The sequence below is a fragment of the Nansenia antarctica genome (assembly GCF_963989245.1).
Source record: "Nansenia antarctica genome assembly, chromosome: 14".
In the NCBI taxonomy this organism is placed as follows: Eukaryota; Metazoa; Chordata; class Actinopteri; order Argentiniformes; family Microstomatidae; genus Nansenia; species Nansenia antarctica.
The window spans coordinates 14,205,741-14,222,184 of NC_137684.1; the positions used below are offsets into that span (position 1 = coordinate 14,205,741).

The 16,444-nt window shown below is 51.5% G+C and overlaps 1 protein-coding gene across 1 annotated transcript in view; it reads left to right on the top strand.

Moving 5' to 3' along the window:
• The window catches only part of LOC308169872 (serine/threonine-protein kinase WNK1-like), a gene marked incomplete at its 5' end in the record, with an annotated part of 41,171 nt that extends 25,295 nt beyond the window's left edge, over positions 1–15,876 (top strand). Inside the window, 24 exons of the mRNA XM_080544603.1 lie at positions 1,582–1,739; positions 3,274–3,362; positions 3,793–4,012; positions 4,258–4,359; positions 4,545–4,962; positions 5,247–5,408; positions 5,507–5,553; positions 5,694–5,783; positions 6,064–6,099; positions 6,538–6,663; positions 9,107–9,180; positions 9,328–9,490; positions 9,637–9,753; positions 9,891–10,013; positions 10,526–10,577; positions 10,701–10,844; positions 11,385–12,490; positions 12,580–12,744; positions 13,107–13,434; positions 13,542–13,728; positions 14,341–14,534; positions 14,680–14,838; positions 14,960–15,159; positions 15,352–15,876. Of these exons, the coding sequence (XP_080400729.1) occupies positions 1,582–1,739; positions 3,274–3,362; positions 3,793–4,012; positions 4,258–4,359; positions 4,545–4,962; positions 5,247–5,408; positions 5,507–5,553; positions 5,694–5,783; positions 6,064–6,099; positions 6,538–6,663; positions 9,107–9,180; positions 9,328–9,490; positions 9,637–9,753; positions 9,891–10,013; positions 10,526–10,577; positions 10,701–10,844; positions 11,385–12,490; positions 12,580–12,744; positions 13,107–13,434; positions 13,542–13,728; positions 14,341–14,534; positions 14,680–14,838; positions 14,960–15,159; positions 15,352–15,762 (4,871 nt within the window). The 3' untranslated portion in view covers positions 15,763–15,876. The remainder of the gene's footprint in view (positions 1–1,581; positions 1,740–3,273; positions 3,363–3,792; positions 4,013–4,257; positions 4,360–4,544; positions 4,963–5,246; positions 5,409–5,506; positions 5,554–5,693; positions 5,784–6,063; positions 6,100–6,537; positions 6,664–9,106; positions 9,181–9,327; positions 9,491–9,636; positions 9,754–9,890; positions 10,014–10,525; positions 10,578–10,700; positions 10,845–11,384; positions 12,491–12,579; positions 12,745–13,106; positions 13,435–13,541; positions 13,729–14,340; positions 14,535–14,679; positions 14,839–14,959; positions 15,160–15,351) is intronic.
• Between the last annotated feature and the right edge of the window lie 568 nt (positions 15,877–16,444).

The following is a 16,444-nucleotide window of genomic DNA, read 5'->3' on the forward strand; positions in this document are numbered from 1 at the left end:
TTCTTTTTTGACAGTGTGATTCGAAAACAGACCACAATGTTTCAGCTCCCTCTCAAACCACAGCTCAAACGGAGGCCAGGTCATGGGGTAACGCTAGATAGACACCTCTCTGTACACAGCTGGGCTGCCATGTTTTGGTGCCTCTATGACAGAAACCGGTTTATTCTCTCTTTCTCCTCAAAGTGAAAGTTTCACTATTTCAGGCACCTACTGAAAGTAAGTAGCGCCTCAAACCTCTGTCTCACTGTGGAATATGAATATATGAATATATGAATATATGAATGCCTTACCTGCAGGCTAACCTGTCCAGGGCTCAAGGTATGTCCTCTGGTTCTCTCTTAGACTGGTCTTTGTCCTGTGGTTTGGAAATATGTGGTCTGTTTGCCAATGATGCCAATGATATTTACTGTCTCTCTCTTTTTAAGGGTTTGCCTCAACAGGTTTTTTTGTCAGTGTTTGTCTCTCTCTGTCCTTTAAATACCCCTTTATAGGATGACAGAATAATTTGTCTGCTTCTTTTTTCTGTCTGGGAAGTTCTACCCCCCCCCCTCCCCCTCTCCCCTCCTCTTTATCAGCCTTTTGTTGTTTTTCTTCGGGTATGTTTTTAAACTGTAGGCTCTAGCCTCAGCTGTGCCCCATTCTGCTGTAAAGGAATAAATAGGGTACCCCTGGTCAGTGAGTATGCACTGTAATGGGCCTGGTAAGTGTGCGAGTGCTCTGTGACACATTTTCTCAAAAAAAAACAATTCATTTCAAATAACCACCTGAGTTTTTCTGTGTAAGACCTGAGATTGACAGAAGAGTATCAGTTATTTGATGGAGGCGGGTGTACAGACACACACTGAGGAACTAGCTATGGGATCTGCTTCTCTCAGCCCTGAACCGTTTAACATTTTCCCTCCAGCAGGTCAAGGAGACACGGTGAGTCACCGCACTGAAAGGTAAGGTTGTAGTACTCGAAAGGGTTGTGTTTGAATGCCTGGTGGTAAGATAAGGCCTTGATGCAAGTTATTTCCATAGCTAGTCTTACTTTTTCGCTCCCAATTTCTTGCCCCCTGATCATTGGCGTTCCAAGTTCAACAAACTAACAGGGAATAACTGGAAACTGGGGATGTTAATCTGTACGTCGATGGCTTTCTGTTGTCATGAGATTTGGCAGAAGTGTGTCTTAACACTAACTCAGCCCCCTCTTACTGCACGTACAGCCAGTGTGTTCTGTACACCAGCCTCCTCCCAGAGCCTCTTACACACCTAAAGGACAGCGTCTTACACAGATAAACCTGTGCCTCTTTCACTCCAGTCTAACTGAGCCCAGCTTCCCCCCCCTCTTTTTTTTTTTTTCTTTCCCTTTTTTGCTCTCCTCCTCCCTCTCTCTCTCTCTTTCTCTACTCTCCTCTCGCAGGTTCCGCTCGTCCCGAGGCTGCGACGGACGGGTCACTCTTCTTCCTCCTCCTCCTCCTCCTCCTCCTCTTCAGCCCCCCCCTGGGTTGGAGGAGCAGAGGGGCGTTGGGGTTTGAGGGGTCCAGAGAGACCAAGACAGACAGGCAGAGAGAGAGTTCTGAATGGTTGTTTTGATTTAAGGTACCCCTGAGTTCATGGCGCCTGAGATGTATGAAGAGAAGTACGACGAGTCAGTGGATGTGTATGCCTTTGGGATGTGCATGCTGGAGATGGCCACCTCAGAGTACCCGTACTCCGAGTGCCAGAACGCTGCACAGATCTACCGCAGAGTCACCAGCGTAAGTCGTCCCGCCCTTAACCCCGCCCTCCCGGCTGTCCCCACCCCTCCTCCTCCTCCTTCTAAAACCTCTCTGCTTTCTTTTTGTTCTCTCATGCAACTCTCTAAAACTCTCTTAAATCCCCTCCTGCCCCCCCCCCCCCCTCTCTCTCTCTCCTTTCCTTTATCAAGTCTGTCCGCGGCCTCCCCTCTGCTTCTGTTCGTCTTCCCCACCTTGCTGTCCTAGTTGTTGCTATTATCTCCTCAAGAAAGAGTTCACCAGATGAGCTCTCTGTCCTTCCAGTTGTTCTCGCTGTCTCTCTAGAGTAGTTCTAGTGTGTTTAGCCGGTCAGTAGGTGAAGTTGAGGGTGTGATTGATAATGGGGCATGTCCGTACGGTCCTGGTATTTTCTCCCATGAGGCAACTAAGACGGGCTTGGATCCAGAGGAGGAGCAGCAACACGTTTACCCGCTCCTCCTGAGTTTTACCAGGGTTCCCGTGCTGGTCTTAAAAAGCCTTAAGGTCTAAAATCTAGCATTCCAATTTATAAGGCCTAAAAAGGTCTAAAATTCCAGTTATTCTGTCAAAAAATTAGGTGCTAGGTCTTACAAATTAGATCCTGCAAGGAAATCAGTCTGACCACATCTATTTACGTGGAAATAAATCACGCTGGAACCAAAAAAATGCCAAATTCGCTTCCTTTTTCGTCCGTATGGCAGTGAAATCCCTAATTTCATCACCTCGAGGATGACAAAAAGCTATCATACGGTGTCGTGATTAGGTCTAAAATTCTAAAGGTCTTAAATCCGTCTTGTGAACGTGTAGGAACCCTGTTTATGGTCACGAATGAGGTTTAAATGCTCCGTTCGTGCTTTGCTGAGGCGAGCCTGTTTTCATCATCGGCATGTCAAGGTTTAGGTTGTCTGTATCTGCTTCTGGAAGGTGGCCTGTGCCAGATATCTAGGTTAGGTGTAGATACAGATAGAGGTTTATCATTAACCACTCTGGGAGATACTGTGTCACACGTCTGTATCTGCCATGAGCTTCACATGATGCTCAGGATATCTCTCCCCCCCCCCCTTCTCAGCTAAACATTCACCCCCCCCTTGATTAGTGACTTTCCCAGAGTTTTAAGGAGATAAATCCATACTGGACAGAGATATGCTGTAGCTGTCCTTAGACTTGGGACCTCAGCTCTTAGCAGTCCTCCTCCACACCTCTGGAGCGCCAGGCCGTCTCCTGCTGTCATCAGCACAATCCCTCATTCCACACTGAGGCCCCTTCCCCTGTCTCACACCCTCCCCCCCCCCCACCACTGCCTCTACTTCAATCACTCTAAGCCAACGGTAACCTATATGCACCTATATGTGTATCAGAAAGTGAAATAAATCCCTTAAAAGCTAATTTGTCTAGATGTGAAGGTTTGGATCACTCCCTGTTCGTTCGTCCCTCCCCTATGAGAAGAGGACAGTTGTTGCTAGGCGTAACCTAACTTCCTGAGTCGACAAGCTGGTCCAGATCTGAGTTCTCATTGGACGCTCTGTGTTTCCTGTAGGGGGTGAAGCCGGGCAGCTTCGACAAGGTGGCCATCCCGGAGGTGAAGGATCTCATCGAGGGATGCATTCGCCAGAACAAGGACGAGAGGTCAGCTTCACACGCCGTCACATGTACCCCAACCACATCAGACAGCCAACACCCTCCCAACATTTAAACAGGCCCTCAAAACCCACCTCTTCAAGCTCGCCTTCACCAGTTAACCCCTTTCCCCCTCCCCTTCCCATAATTAGGCCCCTATACTTTCTTCTATTTACCTTTTTTGTTTCTTTTTATTATTACTACTATATATACTACTATATAACTTTTCAGTTTGTAAAGCGTCTTTGAGTGTCTAGAAAAGCGCTATATAGTCTAATGTATTATTATTATTATATTATGTTAATATATATTATATACATTAATATTATATTATAAACAGATGCAGGGCACACTCGCACAATGAATCCCCCCCCCCCCAAAAAAAAAATAGACGCTGTGTCTCAAACCGCCGCTCCTCCCCCGTGTCGCCCTCCTCCAGGTACTCCATCAAGGACCTTCTGAACCACGCCTTCTTCCAGGAGGAGACGGGCGTGCGCGTGGAGCTGGCGGAGGAGGACGACGGGGCGATGGAGGCCATCAAGCTGTGGCTGAGGATCGAGGACGCCAAGAAGCTGAAGGGGAAGTACAAAGACAACGAGGCCATCGAGTTCTCCTTCGACCTCGGCAAGGACGTGCCTGAGGACGTGGCCCAGGAGATGGTGGGTGGATCGCCGTGTTATTGACTCGGACTACAATTCACAAATCATGTCCCTTTTTAATTCAAATATAGTTCTTGCTTAGGTCGATAGATAAGTCCTTTCATTCCATATTCTCATAAAAGAAGCGTTCATTTGTGACCAGAGCTCTAACGGTGTGATGTGGTGTGACCAGAGCTCTAACGGTGTGGTGTGGTGTGGTGTGGTGTGACCAGAGCTCTAACGGTGTTCCTCTGTGTGGGTCTCAGGTGGAGTCGGGCTACGTGTGTGATGGCGACCATAAGACCATGGCCAAGGCCATAAAGGACAGGGTCTCCCTCATCAGCCGCAAGAGAGAGCAGAGGCAACAGGTCTGTACAACAGAGGCGACAGCTCTCTCTCTCAACGTAACGAGATCTTAATGTCTGTGTTATGTTTTGAAGGTCATGTTGCATGTACAGGAGGGGGGGGGGGTTGATATGTCACTGTGCTGTGATGCTCAGAGGATGCACTCGGGCCTTATAGAGGGGACTCACAATGTTGAATTGAATTGAAGGTGAAGGAAATGCTGGAGGAGGAGCAGGCACAACAACAACAACAACCCAGCGCAGAGGTTCCTCCACCTGCCCCCCATTCAGTCCAACAGGCGGTCCCCTACATCCCCCCTCAGCCCACTCAGCAGATGGCTCCTCAACCCACCCCGCAGGCCAGCCTCCCCACAGTCCCCTATGTCCCCGCCCAGCCAGTCCTCCAGACGCTCCCTCAGGGGGGGCCCTACAGCGGACAGGTCCCAGCCCAGGGTCAGGCTGTGTTCCCCCAGGGTGTGTTCCCCCAGGGTGTGGTCCCCCAGGGTGTGGTCCCCCAGGGCGTGGTCCCCCAGGGCGTGGTCCCTCAGGGCGTGGTCCCGGTCAAGCCAGAGGCAGAGGAGCCCGAGGCGAACCAACAGCATCTGCAGCAGCAGCAGACCGGGGCAGGTGTGTATCAGAGAGACCGGATCTTTGCTAATGTGATTTGAACAACAGACGGTGCAGGCGCCAGACCAGACTAGATGATCGTGGAGTGAAGATATTATCAAAAAGCGTACGCTTTTTACTGTCGAACCCTGCACTCCCTGTGTGTTAAACCATGACGCAGGATCAGTCATAGTGTCGCAATCATCTTGCACTGTTCATCGGTATCGTTCCATCAAGGTGGTTGTCTGAGGTGATCGTACTGTGCCACCACTGAGAATTCCCCCCCCTCCTCCTCCTCCGTTTAGCCACTCCAATGATGGATCAGGGTTCCTCTGTCCTCCCCGAGTCTCAACTGGTTCAGCCAGTGATGTCATACGGCGCTCCGCCCAATCAGCAGCCTCAGCCCACGTACGCCCAGGCCGCCGCCTACATCCTCCCCGAGCCGTCGCTGCAGCAGCAGACCATTGGTGAGTCACGTCCTAGTCACGGCACCAGTTATCTATTTCCCATGAATTCTAACTATTCTGTGTCTCACTCTCGTCTCTGCCTGTACAAGCGTCAACAGGAACTATCTATGACTACATACACGCCTCTGGCACGAACCCTTCCACCGCAGATATGATCTCATATTTGACATTCTATCCACCCTATCGCGTTCCTCTCCCATCTCTTGTTTTTCTTCCCTTCCTTCCTTCACACACTGTACTTCCTCTCTTCTCTCCCCCCCTCTCTCTCTCTCTCCGGTGTACCAGAGCCAGGCTCAGGTTGCTGTGGCCCAGCCGGCCACTGCGGTCCTCCCAGGGACTCCCAGTGCCCAGGCCCCCCCGCCGGTGCCCCCGCAGGTACAGTTGACCACTGAGCTTGGTGTGGTGAGGGGCTGGCCAGAGGGCTCTACAGTAGCACGGCCCTCCTCCCTCCCCAGCTCTAGACACCAGTAGTGGATGTGGACTCCCTCCTACCCTCTTTCTCTGTCTTTTTTCCAGTCTCTTATTATCCCTCTTCCTCCTTTTTTTCTTGTCTCTCTCTCTCTCTCTCTCTCTCTCTCTCTCTCTCTTCTGTTGAATCTTCTCCTCCTCCTCCTTCTCTCTCTGACCCTGTGTTTGTCTTTTTTGTTTCTTATAGTACGGAGGTTACTACCACCCATCGCACCCCCCTCAGGTAGATAAAAGTCGTCCCTCTCACACCCTTTCCCTCTGCTTCCTCCACCCTCAGCCTCTCCTGAGTGAGCTCAGTGTGCCGTGTGAGACATGAAGGCCTGTCTGTGTGTGTGTGATGTATGGTGGTAGAACTGTGTTGTCTCCTTAGAGGGGTGTGTGATTTATAGTGCTCTGTGATCCAGCAGGTAAGTGCCATGGGGGGGGTTAAATGAGTGCGGATGTAAATGTAACCTCGGTTTAACATTTTGACGGTTTGACGGTTTGACGGTTTGGCCTCTGGGGCTGATGAGATGGATTTGTTTAGAGCACGGTGACATGCTGATTAGATCTGGGAACTGATAAGTCTTTCTGCCTTTTCATATCTGCTGATTTAAAGCCTTCTGTTTGGATGTGGCTTTATTCTCTTGGCTTTATTCTTCATTCTCTGTTCTCTCCCCAGGCGTTGCCCCCCCAGCAGGTGGCGCTGCCCCCCTCCTCCGTGCCTGGCCCCCCCCTGCAGCAGCAGCCGGAGGGCAGCACTGTTCTCCAGAGCTCCTCACTACCACAGCCTGGAGCTCCGCTGGCGGTGAGGACCACACACACACACACACACACACACACACACGTGCACGCAACCTCATCTCACAGCCATGCAGATCGTAAAGTACTCACAAGCACCTACCCTGAACAGATCTCAGATCACAGTTCCTGTATTCTGCTCATTTCTTTATTTCTTCACGCACGTGTCAAGTGTCATTGCTTCTCTCTTCACATTTTTCTTCATGCTTTTTTTTATTGCTTTGCTTTGAACTAACCTCTCCATTGCACCACCCCTCCATCCACTCTTCCTCCTCCTCTCTTCTGCATGCTGCCTCCTCCTCCTGCATGACTGTCAGTCTTGGCCCAGTGAGCTGAGCCCTCCTCTCATGTCTCCTCCAATCAACGCAGAGTACCTATACTTCCTCTATCAGGCCACACACCTCTCTTTGCTGCAGGTATACACACGGGTCCTAAACGTGGGGGGGGGGTGTACGTATGCCATGAGTGTTTGGACAATGAAGAGCCTTCAAAAAGATGTATCCTATACAGTGTTTCCTCCAGGAATTTTTACATTGGTGGCGGATAGCCCTGACCGCGATATTTTTTCGCGTGCACGCGCATGAAACGCGCGCGCACGTATTTTTCCCTTTTTTTTTTTTTTTTTTTTTCAAAACAACGACCTCATTTCAGCCAAAACTAGAGGATGGCCAAAAAAATTATAATGAATATACAGAATATTAACTGACAGTCACATACACACACACAAAGATCATCAGCTATAATATAATACGAAGTAGGCCTACATGAGCACAAAAGCGGCTAACGTTACTGATTAACTGTTTACTGTAGTGCAGAGAGATGGTAGTCGTAGGCGGCGTATCAAATGACAAAGCTAAACGTTTAATGAAGGACATGAACGATTGTCAACAACACACTCAAGCAGTAAATAGAACAGTCTAAACAACTTGGGTACTACGCACTCAACTGCGGACGGAACAATACTCTCAACCTATAGTTCCGTGCGTGAATTATGTCAACCCACCACATTACAGAAGTAAAATCACAGTCAGATGGAGCATTCGGTAAACAGCTGAGTATCAGCTGAGTTAAAGAAAACAAACTCTTACCTTTGATGACACCCACATCAGCCCTGTTTTCCCGTACTTCTCCCGTGTCTCTGAAGGTCCAAATGTTCCCTGAATTTTAGCTGCATGTTTTTCCAGCATGTAATTCCGTTGTCAATAAAAAAATCGTCTCCCCTTCTTTTCCCCTTGACAATCCTGTGTCGTTGCTAAAGTGACGGCACATAAGAATAGTTTTTTGACTTGCTAATGTCTGCTGATACACCAACACAGCTAGCCGATGCTGATGGCTCTCCCGCTGTAGTTGTAGTTGTAGCTGGTGGTGGTGGTACCCCGCCATAAACGCTGTTAGCTGATCCACCACCTAGCTTCTTTGGTCCTGCCAGCCATGCAGTTTCGGGTCGCTCATAGCCACTGCTAGCTTCAGCAATGTTTGAAGTGTCTGGGACATCTTTTTTCTTGAAAAATCCATCCATCTGTCGCTGTTTTCGTTTAATTTTTCGAAGAAGCTCTTTGGACTGCAGCTGCTCCCGCGTTAGCATTAGCATCCATTTTTTCTTCTCCCTTCTCACCGTCACGAGCTCAAATGACACTTGTCGGCCGATCTAACTCTTAACACTCACTTACAAGACTTCTGACACCATGTCGTGTTATTCTATTAAACATACACGTGAGTCCTTCTGTATTTCAATGTAAGTGTCTTTATTTTAACTCGCTCTGTAAGCTCTACAATACCGGTCTCTTGTTGTCTCGTCGTAACCTGCCCACCTGACCTGGGGGGTATTCCATCAACGTTGCTAAAGGAAAATCCTGGCTTATTTTTGATAACTCTCGCGAGACCTATCAGAATATGCCTGGATATTTTTAAGAACTCTCGCGAGATTTATCAGACTAAACCTGGATTTTCCCTTTAGCGATGTTGATGGAATACCCCCCTGATGTCACTACGGTGGCCTGTACACAATAACAATAATACCACAGTTCACATTTAGACCAATCAGGAGCCCTTGTGTCACGTCGTCAACTGAATGTCATTAATCAGATTTTGGATCAGCGGTTAGAGAGAGATGGGCGTGGATTTAGGTGCACTTTTAGTCAACATCCATTATAGCGCTGATCTAGGATCAGATATATTTTAATCAGCAAAAATGTTCAGATATTTTATTTATTTATTTTTAGAACTTTTTTTTTTTTTTTTGTGGACTGAATCAATTCGTGGCGGAGGAAATTCATTCGTGGCGGCCCGCCACCAATAAATGCATGTAGAGGAAACACTGCTATATATCACACATCCTTCTGTGCAGAAAGAAGTTGATGACTCACTTTTTTGTGAGATTCCTCGCTTGACTTGCATTGGATTGGAGAGATGCTTTAGCTAACCTCTGTGTGACTGTGTGACTGTTTCAGGCTCCTGTGAGCGTTTCCCAGCCGCTTACAGCTGACCAGTCAGCAGGACAGACCACTGTGCCACCGTTGGAAAGGTATGAAACAACTCCATCTACATCAGACACCTTAACAGTAACACAGACAACTATGGTCCCAGAGGGCAGCAGTGTATGCAGGATTTAGTGCCAGCACAGCTCTAAGGTTTCTCTCTCTCTCTCTCTCTCTCTCTCTCTCTCTCTCAGCGTTCTGTCAGACGCTGCGTCAGGTCTGAGTGACGGGAACGAGGGGGCGTCGACCTCGGGGGGCAGACACGAGGGCCGCTCGCTCAAACGGCATCAGCGGCGGTCGGTACGCAGCCGCTCTCGCCATGAGAAGACTGCCAAGGCCAAGCTCAATGTTCTCAGCGTGAGTCACCGCTGGCCTCTCTCCTCTCTCTCTCTCTCTCTCAATGTTCTGAACTCTTAGTGTCTCTCTACGTGACATGTTTAAACAGTTCTCTCTCTGGATGGCAGATCAATCAGTCATCTAACGTGAATGCTCATGTCCTCCAGATTTCCAACATGGGTGACAGAGTAGCTGAATGTCAGCTAGAGACACACAACAGAAAGATGGTGACCTTCAAGTTTGACCTTGATGGAGATAACCCAGAGGAGATAGCTGAGATCATGGTAAATATATTTTTCCTTCCAAAATACTATCATTTAAATACTGGTATTGACCCCCCCCCCCCCCCAAAGGGTCTTTAGTTGTCAAGAGAAATGTTATTACTGTACTTGCACTATAGATCAGTACGTCTTTCTCTCAGGTCACTAGTGAGTTCATCCTGGAGAGCGAGCGAGAGTCGTTCATCGAGCAGGTCCGCGAGGTCATCGAAATGGCCGACGAGAAAGGAGGGATCGACGAGAAACTGAAGGACGGTTTCTCACAGGTAGGCGCTCACTCCACACGCCACAGAACGTTAACCAGGGTTCCCGCGCTGGTCTTAAAAAGCCTTGAAGTCTAAAATCCAGCAATCCAATTTATAAGGCCTAAAAAGGTCCCAAATTCCAGTTATTTGGCCTAAAAATGAGGTGCTAGGTCTTAAAAATGAGACCCTGCAAGGAAATCAGTCCGACCACATCTATTTACGCAGAAATTAATCAAGCTGGAACCCAAAAAATGCCAATTCGCTTCCTTTTTTGTCTGTATGGCAGTGAAATCCCTAATTTCATCACCTCGAGGATGACAAAAAGCCATCACACGGTGTCGCGAATAGGTCTAAAATTCGATCCAAAGAGGTCTAAAAAGGTCTTAAATTTGACTTGTTGAAGCTTGTAGGAACCCTGATTAACGCTCACAAGGAGTTGACTCAGGAGAACGCAATGTTACAGCACGTTCCCATCAAAAAACCTTGTTCATGTTGTTCATGTTGTTTCTGTTGTTTCTGTCGCTCCTCTGCAGATTGTGAGTGACCTGCTGCAGCAGCCTCAGATGGCCCATCCTCTCCTGCCTGGTAATCCTGCTCAGCAGCTACACTCTTGTATTACTCACCCATATCCTCTATTGAAATGTGATGCATTTGAACCCTCCCCCCCTGACCTCCCCCCTCCTGACCGCTCCCTCCCTCCCTCCCCAGGTGTTCCTCTCAGCGCCGTGGCCCAGGTGGTGCACTCCGCAGGGCGGAGGTTCATCGTCAGCCCTGTGCCCGAGTCTCGACTGCGGGAGTCGTTCTTTGGACACCCCTACGCCACTGCGTCTTTTGAACACGACACACTTCCAGGTGAGTGGGCAGAATGTCTTCTCTAGAATGTCTCATCTAGAATGTCTTCTCTAGAATGTCTCATCTAGAATGTCTTCTCTGGAATGTCTCATCTAGAATGTCTCATCTAGAATGTCTCATCTAGAATGTCTCATCTAGAATGTCTTCTCTAGAATGTCTCATCTAGAATGTCTTCTCTAGAATGTCTTCTCTGGAATGTCTTCTCTAGAATGCCTCATCTAGAATGTCTCATCTAGAATGTCTTCTCTGGAATGTCTTATCTAGAATGTCTCATCTAGAATGTCTTATCTAGAATGTCTCCTCTGGAATGTCTTCTCTAGAATGTCTTCTCTAGAATGTCTTATCTAAACACGATGAGTTGAAGAACTCTAGGATGTGGTCCAAGTATCCGTACCACGTGGAATGTGTCTAGCGTATGTTGTCGAAGCGTGTCCCAACCATATCATATTCTATGATGAGATGAATGGCATGTTTCTATGTTTCTAGAATCTAGATCACATATTTTGTAACTGACTACTGCTCTTCTCCCCCTCCCTCCAGCCCCCCCTCTTAGTTTGGGCCTCTCCCTGTCAGCCCCCTCAGCCAGCCTCCAGCAGGCCTTCGCCGAGATGAGGCAGGCTTATGGAGAGAGGCGCGCCACCATATGCCACCAAACCGAGCCAGACCCCAACCTGGCCCCCTCCACCCAGCCTGGCCTCCGCCCAGCCTCCCCCCCCTCCCACCAGGCCCTGGCTCCTCCAGAGGCTCCGGTCCCCTCCACCACCGCCCTGCCCGCTTTCTCCCTCAATCCCTCTGGAGCCGCCGCCCCTCAGCCTCCCCCACACCCAGCTGCAGCCGGGAGGCTGTCTCCCACCCCCATCCCTACCCACGCCCCAGCCCCCCAGCCCGGTTACCAAACGGCCCCCTCGCAACCCGCGTCTGCCCCTTCTGCCGCTGGCCCGCCCTTCCCCTCCTCCGCCACCACCGCCTCCCCCCCTCCGCCTGTGTCCCAGACCCCCCAGACCTCTCTCCCCCCGGCCGCAGGGCCTCCGTTAGGCCTCAGCGCCGGCCCTGGCCCCTCTAACTCTGGAGCTATGGCCAGTACCGCTGCCGGGACCGTCCCCAGCTCAGAGCAGCCGCCTGCAGCTAACACCTTCCCTGTTCCGTCCTCTCAGCCTCTCCCCACGTCCGTCCCCGTCGCACTGCCTGTCCCTCCCCAGTCTCAGCCTGTCCCTCTGTCCGTCCCTGTGGCCCAGCCTGGCTTGGTCCCTTCCCAGCTACCCCCTGCCACCTTACCCGCCACCCAGCCCCCGGTCCAGCCTCAACCCCAACCCCAACCACAGACCCAGACCCAACCCCAGCCAGCAGAAGCCGAGGGCCCTGGTGTAGAGGACATCCATGCCCTGGATAAGAAGCTGCACTCCCTCTTCAAGGTCCCAAGCTCTGCCACCTCCACCTCCATCGACGGCCCTCCCAACACCGGCACCACCTCCCCCCCCACCGGGACCACCTCCCCTCCCCCTGGAATAGCCCAGGTGCCCCCCTCCAACCTGCCCCTCGCCTCCAGCGGGCAGGGCACCTCGGTCCCCACGCCCACCCCAGGGCAGACGGTCACCCCCGCGGGACACGCCCAGACGCCCCCAGCCAAGCTGGCCGCCAGACCACAGGTAGAGTCACGTGAATTATTCAGCTAGTCCAGCAACAGAAGTGCTTTGTGAAAGTCTGAAACTGATGATGTCTTCACCACCTCTCTCAGGTGTATCCTACTGGCTCAGACCAGTCTGGCACTCCCTCCTCAGAGCCCCCGCCTCCACTACCAGGACCATCTCAGCTGAGACCAGCTCTGAGCCCAGAGAACGTTCCGGGAGGAAATGTTGCTGCTCCACCTTCGACTGGGGGGTTCACCCTGGGCCGCTTCCAGGTGAGTGATCAGTTAGTCAAAGCAGTAAAAGCTCTATACTAGTTACAGTCAAAGCTCTATATTAGTTACAGTCAAAGCTCTATATTAGTTACAGTCAAAGCAGTAAGTGCTCTATATTAGTTAGTCAAAGCAGTAAGAGCTCTATTAGTTAAGGTCAAAGCAGTAAGAGCTCTATATTAGTTAGTCAAAGCAGTAAAAGCTCTATACTAGTTGTCAAAGCAGTAAAAGCTCTATGCCGAGCTCTACTCTGTCTTGAAGCCCTGTTACCACACCTCCATAATGGTCTTTTGAAAAGGGGGTTTTAGTGAGACCAAATCAAAGCAGTCTAGTGAAAGTGTTAATAGCGTTTCCTCTCCCTGCAGGTCTCTGTTGCTGCAGACGGAGCAGCTGGCAGCACCCCGGACCCCACCAACAAGGCCTCCTCCTCCTCTCTCACCCCTTCCTCCTCCTCCTCCTCCTCTTCCTCCTCCTCCTCCTCCCCTCTCTCCAGTCCAGAGAGCACTCTCCACCGCTCCTCCTCTCTGTCCCAGGCGGTCCACGGAGGGGACACCATAGACGGCCTCTCCTCCCTCCCTGCCCCCCCGCCCACCCCGGCCACCACTATCGGACGCTTCCAAGTCTCCGCCAGCGCTAACCTCAGTACGGACCCCCAGACTGACCCCTCCAAAGTGGGACGTTTCTCCGTAACAGGTGTGGTTGAACATGAACCTCTCGGACAAAAGCAGTCAGTCAAGAAGTGTTGAGCGTGTGTCCTTTGGAGCGTGTCCCGTGTGTTAAAACGTGAACCCTTTCCTCAGTGACTGCAGCCGCGACAGGGTCCACTCCCGCCCCTGGCCTGCAGAACGGCCCCTCCTCCTCAGCGACCTCTGACCCCCGCAGCTCCGCCCCCAGCTCCTACCACTGTTACAACAGCAGTGACAACGAGGATGACTCAGGGCCAGAGAACGAGGCCTTGCAGAAGGAGGTCAGCCGCCTCAGAGAGAGGTATGGTTATCCCTCCAGTCCTGGAACACTCTTGGGACAAGTCCCTTCTACAGGGTTCCCACGGGTCCTTGAAATCCTTCAAAGGTTTTAAAAGTTTTTGAAAATAGACATGGGTCATTGAAAGTGCTTGAATTCCCTATATGCAAAGTTTTTTTTTTACTTAGCTCATCAACTAGTAAATAAGTCTCTGTATTGCTTAACTTTACACATATTTCACAATATATTGTTTTGCTGTGCTGTGGTAGAGAAGGCAAGAGACCATCTAGAGTTCACACATTCAAGGCTCTCTTTTTATTTGTTGTCGGATAGTGAGCGGATAGTTCCTATTATATAAATTGTGATGTAGATCTGTCTCAAACTATGCCATGTTGGGTCCTTGAATTTGAGGGAATTGAGTCTTGAAAGTCCTTGAAAGGTGCTTGAATGTGATGTTTCAGAAGGTGTGGGAACCCTGGTTTATGCCTCCAGTCCTAGAACACTGTTGGGACAAGTCCCTTCCAAAAAAAGAGATTCTAAATCTCACCTGGATCCACCACCAAGTAAAACATTTTATACCCGAATGAAGTTTGAAGTCGATCCTCGCCCCCCCCCCCCCCTCCTCCTCTGTCCCAGACACATGAAGGAGATCCAGTCTCTGCAGTCTCGTCAGAAGGAGGAGATCGACGCTCTGTTCGTCCGGCTGGGTAAGCCCCCCCCCTCAGCCGTCCACTCCCCCGCCGTGGCCATGGCCGGGGGCCGCCGCCGGCCCAAGAGCAAGGGGGGCAAGTCAGCCCGCAGCAGCGCCCAGCCCAGCCCCCTGCATGCAGGTATGACTCATCATCTGGTCCACTCAGCTTTTCTGTTTAGGACCTGTTGGATGTGCCCTGCTGGATATCCTGTATGTGGTTCCAACTCTTTGGCAGATATTGAAAAAGTGTTTTCTGCTTCTTGCTCTGGCTTGTGTGTGTGTAGGAGCCCCAGGCCAATCCCAGAGCCCCCCGAGCTCAGTATCCCCCCCTAAGGAGACCTCCCCCCCCACTGCAGGGGTCTCTGACTCAGCCAGTCCGACCTCCAAGCCCCTCAAACCTTCCCCGTCCATGCCCAGCCTCAGCACTCATACTCCCTCCATGGGTAAGCACAGCCACAGCCCCCCGCATCCCCCCCTCATCCCACCCTCTCTCTCCTGTCACTGGCAATCTATCTAAACGGACATAAACCGATAATAAACTGATTGAATTGATTCTCTCCACAGGGGGGGCGAGTGGGACTAGCTCAGACAGTGGGCCGGGCCAAAGCCAGAACCACAGTAACACCCAGACGGGCTCTAACCCGGCCCCCCAGAGCCGCAAGGGCACCTTCACTGATGAATGGCACCTGCTGGTGGACAACTGGGCCAGAGACGCCATGAGCCAGGGGAAGAGGGGCGCCAAGGGGGGGGCGCAAGGACATGACGTAAGGCCCAAACAAATATGACTCTTATTACCCATGGTGCACTGGGTACAACCCAGTTTAGATACAGGTAATGTGTCCATGTCAGTTGATCGGCTCATTGAACCCGATTGTTGTCTTCTCTCCCTCTCTCATCCCCTCCTTTCTTTCTGCCCTCCCGTCCTCCTCCCTCTCTCTCTCTCTCTCCCTCTCCAGATCGTCCCTCCTGCCAACATGGGCCGTAAGTTCTCAGCCCCCGGTCACCTCTGCCCCACCCTCCCCACCGCCATCGCCGCCGCTCTGGCTTTGGGAGCCCAGCTCCCCAACCCCTCCGCCCCTCTGTGCGCCCGTAAGGGTTCCCTGGTCCCCCCGCCCCAGGGCTTCGGCTTCACCTCGGCACCGTTCAGCGCCCCTCAGTGGGCAGGCCCTACTGGCCCCTGTCAGGTGGGCTTGCTGGCCCCCACCCAACCCATGGCCCCCCCCACCCAGCCCCTCGCCCCGTACCAGCCCCAGGCCCCCAGCACGGCCTCCGCTCCCCTACAGCCGGGCTTCCACATGGGAGCCACGTCGGCCGCCCAGAAGCCCGTCAGCAGCAACCCTGGAGGTTCTAACCTGAGACCCACGTAGCCCGGCCTCAGCCCTGGACCTGGTGTGGTCAGGCCGGGCAGAGGGAGGGAGGGGAGCGCCTAGGAGAACCAGCAGCACTCTTTACAAGTTTGGGGGGTTTATTTCTGCCAACAGAGGAGACCTCTATGGTTCAGTCCTGGCAGAGCGACCAGGAGGGAGGGAGGGAGGGAGGGAGGGAGGGAGGGAGAGAGAGAGCTGTCTGTTGGTCTGTTGGAGGGAAGAGTGCAATAGATGCCCACAGCACACCAGTCACACCTTTACCCTTACCAGGGCCCAGTCTCTTCTGCCAATGGCTGGGGAACGGGCTGTGATTGACAATTGGGCTTTTCCAATGAAAGCCATGGACCCAAGGGCACAACCCACAACGGCCGAAGACGTCTGTTGAAAGCACCAATTGCGATCGTCATTCCATTGAAGAGGATGGGGGGGGGGGGGGCGGGGGGGGAGAGAAAGGGAACTCTTATTCACTTCTTGACTGTGCCTAGCCTTAAGCTTAACTAGGACAGAGTGAGATAAGGAGTCAGACCCCTCACACACACACACACACACACAGCCCTGCTGTCATTGGCTGAGATTCAGAGGTGTGGAATGGTATGTTGTCTCGGAGAGAGAGAAATGAATTGTGGGTAGAAAGAGAGGGTTTGTTGAATAAAAATACTTGGGAAAAAAAAAGAAAGAGAGG